Consider the following 12528-nt stretch of genomic DNA (forward strand, 5'->3'; position numbering starts at 1 on the left):
CCCCGCCCCCCTTTCCTCATGACTGATGGAGAGGTCAACTGTATGTGTAATATTAATCTGTGGTGTGTTTGACCTCACTGCATGGTTCAGTCGAGTTTAGTTTTATGGCAAGTCAAAACAATTAACACTGAACCTCACCATAATGCATTATTCAGGAGTCTTTTACTACTGACCTTTACTACTCTGCCACCTCATTTTGGGGAAAATCCAAAGAAACTGGGTGGTATACATCGATAAGGTGGCAAAATGTTGAATGATGGAAAACATGACTGTCTTTTAAGGCACCTCCCTCTCCTTCATTGCATTTAAATACAATGAAAGATTGAATATAAAATCCATATAGGATTTCAATCATTCATTTTTTTTAAATCTGTATTTTCCTATTGAAACATTTAATTTTTGCAATTTCAGTTTTGAGTGTTAACACTTGGATATGGATTGTATTGATGCATGAAATCTAAGCTTGTACTGTACTGAATAATCATCAGTAGTTGGTCTGTATCTGTGCATGTTCTATGATAGATAGACTCAGACCACTTTTATCATAATATGTGGGAAATATATACCATCTCCTCTTTGATAGAAAAAATGAACTTGAAAAAAAAAAAATATATATATCACGACATAAAAGCTGAACATCATGTCTGTGAACCCCACACCCCTCAATGTTGCACTCGGGGGCTGCATACTGCACTTGTTTCATGTAGGGAGTGCCACTTTTCCTGAACTTTCCAGAATTCAGGAACTTTGGAAAGATGTAAACTTTATATTTTTATTTCTTGTACTTTGTTTTGTTTCCCTTTTCATTCATGTGATGTCTTCATGTCTTCATGTCATTGCGCTTATGCTGCAGTATGTTCTGGAAGTCTATTTAGATCTAAGTGGCACTCCTACTCCTCTCCTTACATCCCCTCTCTTTGCCCTGTCCTGGGAACCCGGACCTGTATTCTCTCTTTGCAGACCCTGGCGGCCTTTTTTTTTGCTTTTGTGTTATATGTGGCTTTCTCATGAACTTATGACCCTTGAGGTAGAACTTGCTTTGCTCACTTACAGGATTATCAGGTAGAAAAGATTTGCAAAATTAGTTAAAGTTTGATTTTTCAGATATGTCCCTTCCAAAATCAGTTGATTTGTATATCTGCACTTAATTTTTTAAATCCAAAGATGTGATAAACAAAAGCTGAAGGTCATCATAAAATTTATTTTTGTGGTTGTTTTACTGAGACAATAATCATGAGATATCATCTTCCTGCTTCATTTAGCTGCGAGTTATAATTTTTCTTGAGCTTAATAGAGTGCTGCCATGATTGAAGAAATGTGGCCTCATAAATGATATGGCAAATATTCATCTTTTCAGCAAGCATACACGAAAAGCTCATTTGGGGCTGGATAAACATTAGTCCTTGATGCCACTTTGCTCTTATGTTACTGCTTTTTCTCCCAACCTATGCATGATGAACCGACCGCTTGTACCTTTTGCCTCGCAAAATTTTCATATTATCATCTTTACCTTGCCTTTCCCTGCGTGGTCAATAACTATGTCCTGCCCATGTTTCAATCCAATCCTTCAGCCCGTAAGCGCACAGATAGCTTCTCCAGTCTGGGTTCAATAGACACCATTGAAGGCCTCAGCCTTGACTTCCAGATGGCCATACGTCTTGGGGAGGAGGCTATTTCCTCTTCTCCCCGAAACAACCCGGAAGGTAGACACCAATTCCTCGCTTACCAGATGCAACTCCTTCTCTGTGGAATTGTGCCACGCAAAAAGCCAACAATCACTCTAGTTTCTCTCTGTGTGCTCAACGTTGCATATCTCTATATATTTCTAGTTTTATAGTTGTACACTTTATCTAGTGCATGCTGCATCTAATGTAATCCCTTTCAGTGACAATGTGTGATCTTTTGTATGATTTGATCCCACTGTTACTCGCTCTAGCTTGAGTCTGAGATACGTTACAGCTTTGATGTCTAAGTGGAAGCTGGTATTCATCTTTGCTTCACCAGGACCTTATGGAATGGGATTTCAGATTTTGTGTTATGGATATAAGAATATGCTGAGATGTGATGCTTTGAAATTGTTTGATGAATGGCACATTTATGATTTTTTCACATTGTTTTGGAATGGTTTAGATGAGGGTATTGGTGATGGGCGCCTGTTTGTTGAAGTTTATATGTGCCATAGCAAAAGAAGTGGTATGCACCATCTTTCAATTAAGTTTTCTTTCAATTCAATGTAAGACCGATTAAGGAATTTTTCTCTTATGATCTTCCTGCCAAATTGCAGGTCCTTTTTTAAATGCCATTTGAGCATTTTTATTGGTTTAATTGGTGTTCAGTTTGCCAATACTTAACTACAAATTTACTGCTTAAGTTCAGAGGTATTCTGACAAAAGATCAAAGAAAAATTACCAGTAAAGTGAACATACACAACATTCAAGGTTAACAGTTTTGCATTGTAACAGAAATTTACCGATATATTTTGGAAATGTTAAAGGATTGATAAGTCATGAAAGCTGTAAAGCTGAATTTTTCTCACTTTTACTCAAGCTGATCTGCGCATATGTAGCATGGCTAACTGCTGCTTTGTATCATAGTTTGTTAGAATAGCTGATTAACAATAATTTGTAGCTTTAAAAATGTTGTTTGTTTATCATCCAACAAGGAATGTTATTTGTACACAATTCTTATATTCCTGAATAATTGTTCTCACTGTTTCTACACACTTATATTGATTTTAGTTGTATTCCAGTTCCCCTGTCTACCCATGTGTTTTGAATCCCCAAAGTGCAAAAGTATACTGAAATGATACACCCCAGTAACAGTTGTGTTTGTTTGTTTTTTCATCCCACTTGATTGATTTAGTTGTTCCTGCCTCAACAGTCTTATGCCCCTTTTGTTATAACAACATAACGTCTAAAGCTTTATTCTGTAAAAACATTCTTGCTAGTTTTGACCATCAGTAATCATGTAGGGTTATTATCCTAATAACAGAAATGAAGTCCTTTGTAAAATCTTGTTTGGTAGTTAGGAAATAATGGCTAAGATGGCTAAACATCCATTAACCATCTGCTTTTTATTCTTTTGACTTTTTAAAACACCCCAGTGCAGATAATTATGTTCACATTATGTGTTTAGATCAAAGATCAAATATGTCTTTTGGTATTTTTGGTCTCTGTTTCGTTTTTGTTTTTTTATCTCCGCTTTGTAAGCATGATATTCACCCAGTATGCTGAACTATTTTTTAGCTTTATATTGTAGTATTTTTCTACTTTCACTTTTATGCTTGTTATAAGTAGATAACATCAAATTAATGTCTGACTGTTGTTTGGTTATGTTTAAAACCTAAGGTACTGTAAAAAGATAATGGTTACTTATCTTGAATGAATCAGTTTAAACAGAGAAAAGGATACAAGTTTCATCAATAAATTCTTATTTCTAAATGCATAACTTCAGCTTGGTGTACTGAAAAATGTGAATTCTTCTAAATGTGTCTAATACAATCTATATTTCATATCTTTATCCAGTACCATAGTTATTGAATCTATGCCAAACCCTCTTTATATCTTGTACGTTGATAACATAGATATCCAGTTAGTGTGCTTCCTGATTTCTGAATTTGAGTATGTGGCAAGAGAGTATAGCTGTAACAGATTTTGGATATCGTTTCAGAAATGAAAGAAATCATTGAATTTAATCATTGCTTTCCCCAGTTGCCTCAGGGTACAAAAATGAAATGGCTCTGTTTGTGGAGCGGATGAGTAAGATGGCCGTGGAGACCCCTGAGGATGGTGATGGTCAACTAGATGAAAGTGTGAGTAGCTTGTCACTTCTGGGCTCGGACACCAACTCTGACACGGGTTCTGTGATCCAGCACATCCGCTCCGACTCGAGGGACTCGAGATCTGGCTCTGAAGCAGGTTCTCTGAGTCGTAAAGACGGCAAGCAGATCGCAGCTGGTGCTACTGCTTCAGGTCTACGCAGCTCAAACAGTAGACAGCCAGAGACAGTCCCTGAGATGACGGGAGATTTTGCTGTGTCTGAAGAGATCACTGTTCCCGTGGATACGGTACCTCCTCCACCCGAGTTTGGTGATGCAGGTGAAGACAAAACTAATGAGAGTGTTGAGGATGAAGAGGAATTCTTCACTGAAACGATTGAAGAAATCATCATTCCTATGGGTCCTAATGGGTTTGATTTTTCTGCAGCTAAAAAAATCCCAGATGTAGACACCCCCAAAGAGCATGGACCTGAGTCACCAAGAGAAAGAAAGACCAGCACTGGTGTGTTTCGTGCAGAGCCAGTTGCTGTGGCTCCAGTGTCTGCTGTAAAGACCAAGAGCTCAGCTCCTGAGATTAAACCCAAACCAACAGGACTGAAGCCAAAAGAGCAGCTTCCGAAAGAAAAAGAGGAATTTGTGCTAACAACTGAAGACTTATCTAGTGTCACTTTCTTGCCTCCAAGGCCAAAAGTTGCAAAGGTTCCTGTTGAAACACAGCCTTCCACTCACGTGTCGACTACATCACTTGTGATGGAGAAGCACCGATCAGCAGCCACTCCTAGCTCACATCGATATTCAGAAGAGCCAGAGTATGGCAACGTCAAACAACATGTGTCACACATCAGCTTCAAACCAAAGACAGAAGCAGAAAATGACTCGGTGCTGGAAGAAAAGCCCATCACTTTGCTCAATATGCCCAGAATGAGACCTAGCCCTCGAGAGGAAAATGTCACCTCTTTCTCTGATGACAGTCGTTCGGACTCAAGCAGCGATCCCTTCACCAGTCGGTCAGCTCCACGCCTTTTGGTAAATTCCCTCTCAAGCTCTCAGAATAGCGACCGCAAATCGAGTATCAATGACATGGAGGATGGCAGTTACAAACCCGTACAGAATGGTCAAGGGTCACCAACGGTGGATCGGAACAGAAGGGGATCAAAAACCTCTTCTCACAGGTAATGTGTGTGTTTGTGTGTGTTGCTTGTGTGTTTTTGTATGTGTGTGAGTGTGAGTGTGAGTGTGTGTGTGTGTGTGTGTGTGTGTGTGTGTGTGTGTGTGTGTGTATTTGAATATGAGTAGATCTATGTCTCTTTGTTTTGTTATTTTGAGTTCCCCAGCTACATTTCAGTGTAGAGCAAAGGAAGAGAGTTTGATTTCCAAATGGTGAAAATTTGTTTTCAAATGTCTTTGGTCTCTGGTTTCTGGTCTCTGTGTTCTATTCTGATGTATACTACACAGCTTTGTTTAGCCCCAACTGACCGAATTTAAAACACCTCACCTCCTTCATGGCTTTATGGTGTTGTAAAACATACACAGCAAGTATTACTACAAATTGGGAATTGTGGACTTAAAACTTTTCAGCTGAGAGTGTGACTGATTCTTATGCGTGTGACCTATTTTTTGCTCTAAGTCTTAAAATGACTGATAATATGATAATGCCAACAGGTTATTACTTCCAAATATGCTGCAAATGCCCTTTTTGAACTTTTCCCAGTTTTATGTAAGACTTTAGACTTCAAAATTAACATTTGTGAGTTAAATTCAAGTCTCTGTGGGCTGGGGTATTCTCTCCTCAGAGAAGGTATGTTATCCTATTTTCTCAATACCTCACGGCTAGATGAGAATTTGGCTAAGATTTCTTATATGTCTTCAAGAGTTCCTAGGTACTTTATAACTGGTAGGAATTGAAGAGTGATATTATAGCAGGGGTGTACCTAACAGGCTACAAAGCCCTATGTTTGTTGGGGGTCCAAGGTTCTTCTCGCATCCTTGCTATAGCTCAAGGAGTAACTAACTGTAAAGTCACAGTGCAGTTGAGTTTACGTATATATTATATGGCTGTTTTATTTTTTAAAAGGTACTCAAGACATCATACTGACTTGAGTGGCTTCTCTTTTGGGTAGGAATTGAATTTAAAATTTGCCTGTATGGTAACAGCAAGGACCTATTCATTCAGTATTAGAACTGCCTAGGGTTCTTTAACATGTTAAACTTCCATGCAGGGCCTCTGAAAGTTTTCATCCTTATCCGAGAAGACAAAGTGCTTTATCCTTCTTAGCCTATAGTCAGGAGGTGTAGAAAACGAGAGGGGAAAAAATGATGCTGTTGGACATCAAACAATAAATCTCTGGGTTGGAATGCAAAGAGACTTTTGAGACTTTTGGGCACTTTTGTATTCTGCAGTGTAGATCAAAGAACATTCCACCAGGAAGGATTAAGCTGTCATGAATAATTACTTTAATTGTCTTTGATTTGTAAAACCAATTGTTTTATGAATTCTCAGTGACCTGGGGGTTTATAGATTTTCTCATTTCCTCCTAATATTACAGAACTATTTGGGTTTAATGTGAAAATCTTACAAAAAGGATGCAGTAAGCATTGCTTTATTTTTATCGCTGTACTTCTTTTGCAGTTTAGATGCAGTAGAGCAAGAAGAGGCGTTCCAAGCTGAATATCAAACGCTACAGTCCCAGCTGGATATGTGGCAGGAACAACTGGCCCGAAACCAGACCCTGCTGGCCTCTCAAGACGTGGGGCCTGATGTGCAGACAGGTCACCTCAAACAGCTGACGGAGCAGATGGCCATGCAACAGAAAATGATGCAGCAGCTGCAGAACAGCATGCAAGCTTTACAGGAACAGAAAGGGCAGTCGAATGGACATCAAGAGAATGGGTGAGACAGAGTTTATTTGTTGACTCAGATTCAGTTGCTTTGTGTCTAGTGCAGAGAGTGGTTACGGAGGAGATCTGGTCTGGTCAGTCCTTTTTATCTTCTCTGCAGTATTGCTATTGTTTTAATTTGTTCCTGGGAAAGTTTGGCTATTATTATACTACCTCATCTTGAGGTACAACTCAAATAATAGCAGCAACTAACTTCTGATGAAACTTGGAAAGATTATTCTTGTCAGTTCTTTCAGATTTCTTCTCTGCCCTTAACACTTACAATACCGAAGGCTAATATATTGAAAAACCCTCAAGTACCGCACCAGTTTACAACACTGAAGCCCTGATAGAATTTTTTTTAATTAAAAAAACCTTGGCAGCCCAAGAAATACGCTTTAAAAATTCATAGAGGTTTATCTACCATTCAGCTATCATATAGAGTGACTTCTTTTGATATTTACTTCAGTGCAGTATGTCCGTTCATTATTTGATTATGATTAGTGTGCCTGGTCGTGTTGGCGACTGAAGTTGCAGCGGTAATGAGCGCATTCTACAGCCTGGCAACTAAAGTCACTGACAGTACTGTAAGTGTTAAGAAAACATCGTTTATCTTAGGTCTGCTGATTTTTTTGGTGTTTTACTCTTAGTGTTTTGGCTGTATAGTTATTTTGGCTATAGGTGTATTAGTTCACTATCTTTCTTGGATAGGCATTCGTTATCAATGTTTAAATTTATTTCTTTTTTTGACGATCTGAAATAGACATTTTGTACCACAGTAATGTAAAATTTAGCTGCTGCTTTTTATGAGAAATGTCCATCTTCCATTTAAAAGTATTTTAAGTTGTGAATTTATAAGTTAACAAATTTTTAAAAATTTGTTTATGGGGTTGCTTGTTTTGAAAATAATGTCTGCTTTTGTTTTTCATTTGATCGAAGAAAACGATTATATGTGAAAGTTTTGGCTTCAAGCCGGATTTAGACTTCTCAAATGTTTTTCTCCTTCACCCAATGCTTCTATAGAGGACAAATTGTTTTGCCTTCAAAATAGATTAAATTTGATTAGCCCTTTAAATTTAATCATTAAAGATGATTTTTGCTTATTTTTTGCTTCAATTCCAATAATAAAAATAACAACAATGACTATATTTTCAGAAGTTTGGCTTCCAAGCCAACTGCCAACAGCATCGAATCAAAAGTGCAACCCATAGTCTCTGCCTCAACACCCCCACCACCACCACCACCCCCTCCACCACCATCTGTACAGCAGGAGAAGCCTAAGATTGTCAAAGCTACCACAGTCGCCCCAAAGCCAAAGTCCAAGTCAAGATTTGAGCCAGTCTTGGACCCAAGGGAAGAGCTCATGATTGCAATTCGTGGCTTTCACGGCAGAGAAGGTTTACGGCCAGTAAGTTCTGTTGATAGGACAAAGAGGGGATGTTCATATGTTTGGAGATAAAATGCTTGCTCCTCATGCCAGTATGATTTTATCAATTCTCTAAGCCTTTCTAGTTCACAAGGTAACAGAAACTCAATCACTGTACTCCCCCCCCCCTAGGGCAGTGCTACCGACTGAAGTGTCTTTAGGCCATTCTCAAAGGGGGGGGGGGGATATTTTAACATGTTCTTATGCACAGTAGAATTGTAAATGGGCTGATTTATTAATATCATACTCATACTGTCCCGGAACAACGTAAGGGGAACTGCTTCTTTTTCTTTCCTCATCCTTACTATCGCCTTTTTCCTCTACTTCTTTTGTATGTTTGTCACTCTCTTTTGAACTGCTATTTCTGGGGTGCCTTGATAGTCGAAGCAGACTTTGCGCTGTTGAGGCTAGAGAGGTGAGCAGAGTAAGCCTAGTTCCCCGTTTGGACTTCTCTGTTGACATTTACCCCTTGGCGCTCATATGACCTGATGCAGTTGCGAGCGCCGTAAAAACCTTACTAAAACTAAACTAAGCTCAATCACTAGCTCAGTTGGTGTCTGATCGGCTATAATTCAAGCAACCATTGTTCAAATCATGTAAAGTTTTCATGGCTCCACCCTCAATTAGCTCAGTTCTATTGGCATTTGTTTTGAACTGTTATGTTGTGAGAACAAGCACTTAAAACTTGAAAGTTCTTTTGGAAAAAGTGAAGTGAACACTCTTCTATTTTTTTTTTCTTAGAATATGTAAGATTCATAATATTTGTTTGTTATTTCATCATTTCTTAAAGTGTCAATTCTGTGAATTTTGTGAAAGTTTTGGGGTGTTAGGTTTTGTTTTTTTAAGGGATGGCAAGTATTTCTAACATTTTTCTCTATTATTAGAATTCCACAGTTTAAAAAACGTTTGGCAAATGGTTCTCTATAAAGTACAGGACTGTTCTTATTCTTTCTATATATATGAATTAAGATGAAACAGACACAGATTTGTGCCCATCCCCTGACCTTTCTCTTTCTTTCTCTTTACCTTTTACAGGTTCCTGTGACAAAAGCCAAATGGGTTCACAGCAATCGGTTGTGAAGTTCTGCAGTTCTGCTTCACCCACAGAGGAATAAAGGAATACTTGAATAGATCTATATTGCAGCCAAAATCAAAGACGGAATATTATAAGATGACTCATTTCAGCCTTCTCGACCTTGTTAACTTCTGTGACAAGGGACCATTAGTCATCAGCAAAAGGATGTAAGAGTGTATTTTTAAAATTTTCAATTTGTCCTTTCACTACAGCCACATTTTTTCGATGACCTCATGATTGCAATTAGAGCTTACAACAACACTATTGTTTGCTCTAAAGCATTTATAATCATTTTGTTATTTCCGTGAAAGATGAATGGAAGAAAAAAATAAAGGAGGATTTTGGTCACAAAATCACGGGCCCACTAATTTATTAGGGAAAGAATTTGCTCCGAGTCTGTGAACAAAATGAGCAGAGAATTAAAGTATAAACAAGGGTTTTTTCATTATTTGATGAAGAACTTCTTTTCCTTTCTATGCATGTAAAAGGATAATCCTTCTTACGCTATTCAAGTGTGTATATTATATTTTATGCTTCCTATTCATTTTCAAACTATGTTTATATATATATATATATTTATGTAAGAGAAAATGTATATGAGTCGTGACGCAATGGAATCTAGAGCTCATCAGTTTAAAAAAAATTTAATTAACGATTTTCAGTAAAATCTACACCAAACAAGTGTTTTTAAAAGGACATTTAAAGCTAAAAAAAAAATTGAATGAAAATTGTCAACCCGAAGGAAAAATAGCCAGTTTCTTCAATTTCATTATTTTAATGAGCGCCTGATTTCACCACGAATCCTCTTTTATATATTTGTCATGTACATAAAAGGTAAGAAGAAGAACTGGAGGGAAAGGAACATTTTTCAGCAAATATGAGAGACACGCTGAAAAAAAATGTTGTTCTGACTTGATGTATTTTAGATATTTAAACTTATAGAACAATATATAATTTCTATTATGTAAGCAAATTACTGCTTTGTTTAAGTGTTGGTAAGCTCTTTCTTAGGTGATAGTCTGAAGAAACTAGACATTAGCTCTCTCATAACAAAATCTTACCTTCCACCATAGTGTTCATTAGTTATTAGTTGTGAGTTGCTGTTTTTTTTAATTTTTTTTTTTCAGTTTTGAATAAACTCTAGCACCATGTGCATGTTTGCAGTAAAGTATAATTATGATGCTTGTTAAGGAAGAGGAACTGCCTTTGATGGATGTGGTTCTGCCATGTCCTGTTCAATAAGTAAATACTTATGATTCCATGCTTTGATGTCAGTCTCTGAAAATCATGCAGCAGATATATTTATTATATATATTGCTTTTGTACATACACCAAATAGTTATGTAATCAGTGAAGATTTTGTCAAAATACATGTACATATTCAGTTGTTTATCAGGAATATTTTGTTACTTTCAGTATTCATTCTCTTCACCCCCTCCCCCACCTTGCTGCTTCTCATATAATAATCATTGTACTTACCTGCAGTTGTCAGATATGCTTTTTTTTCAGTTCATCCCAGCTTCTATTTATCTTAACAATTTTAGAATGAAGGTGGATCTTCCAAGGCATTAAACAAAAAAAACTGTTCAGTCTAAAAACAGAAAATGCGGCATACACTTGAAATTGTTCAATATGGCCACGCATTGTTGAGGAGATAAGTGTTTATCTTAGACATGTGGATGTCTTTAATAGTATCATTATGATATTCAAAAGATGCAAGGGGGGTAGTGTGGAGGGGTTGTTTGTAAGGTGACTGTCTTGGATATGTGGCCATCAGAGCTGGTTCGACTGTATTTGAAATGGGAAGTTTTATTTTTGCTCTAGTGATTTCATTCTTGGATCATACCTCTCTCTGACATACATTGGAGAGGAGGCAGCTTGCACTATATAAACCCTGAAAATCTCACTACACACTTGATACAGTACGCTATTATAGAAGCACAGGCACCAGTAAATGGTGTGTAGACTGAGGGATTAGTAGAAAAAGGCAAGCAGGTGAGTTTTAGAATACAGTCGAACCTGTGTAAGACGGAATCGCAAGGGAGCCAGAAAAAAATTCCATCTTAGACATTTTCCGTCTTAAACAGGGGAATTTAGGGGGATGGTGATGGAGGGGGGTTTCAAAGGCCCAGCCAGTGGGATCAAGGGTCGCTCGTCCGGTTGCAAGCGATGGTCAAAACTTCACACCTCTCAAGTGCTATCCTCTCTGATAATGACATGCGTCCGTCTTACTTATCCAATTACCACCAGTGGTTGCATTTCATAGGACCACTGTTTGACCCATTAAAAACAGAAACATTTGAACATCATTGCTTCCACCCTTAGCCCCACCCATCGGTGTAACAAGCACAGTCAACCAATACCACCCCTCACTGCAATGTGACAAGGATTCAAGGAACTCTTTTCTGGGATGGCTGTGCGTTCAGGGCATCAGGCATTGGTCAAAGTAATTTCATACCTCTGGTCCCTGGCTACCAATGAAAGTTTCTGTGCTGGCGGACCACTCGAGCACTAACACAGGCTTTTGTGTGATTTCACATCTTCACGACCCTGACCATCTTCATCACTCAGGGATCACATAGATGGGGTAACCTCTACCCCCATATTGCACCCCTACTCCCCTTATTTGCCTGCCAGCATGGCGTTAAATTTAGAACTGCAGGAACCAAACATGCAAGTTTTGTTTCAAATCAGCGCTGAGTGGGCAAAGCATTTAATTTTTACGCCTTAGGTAAAACTCTCGGAAGGGAGTGGATTTTTCTTTCCGTTTTGGCGTTGGACAAGTTTCCGTTTTATACAGGTAATTAAAGAGGAATATACCAAGGGGGGAGCGGGGAGATTCCGTTAAGACAGGTTTCCGTTTTACACAGGTTTCCGGTAAGACAGGTTCGACTGTATATGTGGCCTTGTGTTGGAACTTCCGAGGAGGTTTGAGAGATGGTCAAACCTCAACCATACATCTGTGATTCGTCCAGTAAACAGTGATACAGATTTATGACGTTTACCTTGATAACTGACCGAACCATCACTGGCATTCATCACATCTGGTTCCATCCCCCCATTTTGCCCCACACTCCCCATCTTCCCCCTTTTCATTCCAATAGATCAGTGGAGGCAGCCAGGCCATTATCATGTTCCTGTGCAGTCCAGACCTAATGGGTTCAAACATGCAATTGTCCTGACCATATTATCATAGATGTAAAAGTCAGTCTGATCTTTTTTCTCAAAATCTGAAAAGGAAGGAATTGGAAAAAAATCATAGGATACCATGTTTTTTCACAACAGTTTCGTATATTTTTGCAGGTTGTGTTTTCATGTGTTGCAAATGTTCTTATGTTCTACATAAACAGCATGTACTGGCTCTGAAATTGT

General features: G+C 38.3%; 1 protein-coding gene across 1 annotated transcript in view; it reads left to right on the forward strand.

The window, feature by feature from the left end:
• Positions 1–10733, forward strand: part of LOC101855295 (flocculation protein FLO11) — a gene marked incomplete at its 5' end in the record, with an annotated part of 37174 nt that extends 26441 nt beyond the window's left edge. Inside the window, 5 exon segments of the mRNA XM_005109448.3 lie at positions 1572–1703; positions 3711–4950; positions 6408–6668; positions 7811–8063; positions 9117–10733. Coding sequence (XP_005109505.2) covers positions 1572–1703; positions 3711–4950; positions 6408–6668; positions 7811–8063; positions 9117–9161 — 1931 coding nt within the window.
• Positions 10734–12528: the final 1795 nt, after the last annotated feature.

This window comes from Aplysia californica, unplaced genomic scaffold (genome assembly GCF_000002075.1).
Source record: "Aplysia californica isolate F4 #8 unplaced genomic scaffold, AplCal3.0 scaffold00780, whole genome shotgun sequence".
NCBI lineage: Eukaryota > Metazoa > Mollusca > Gastropoda > Aplysiida > Aplysiidae > Aplysia > Aplysia californica.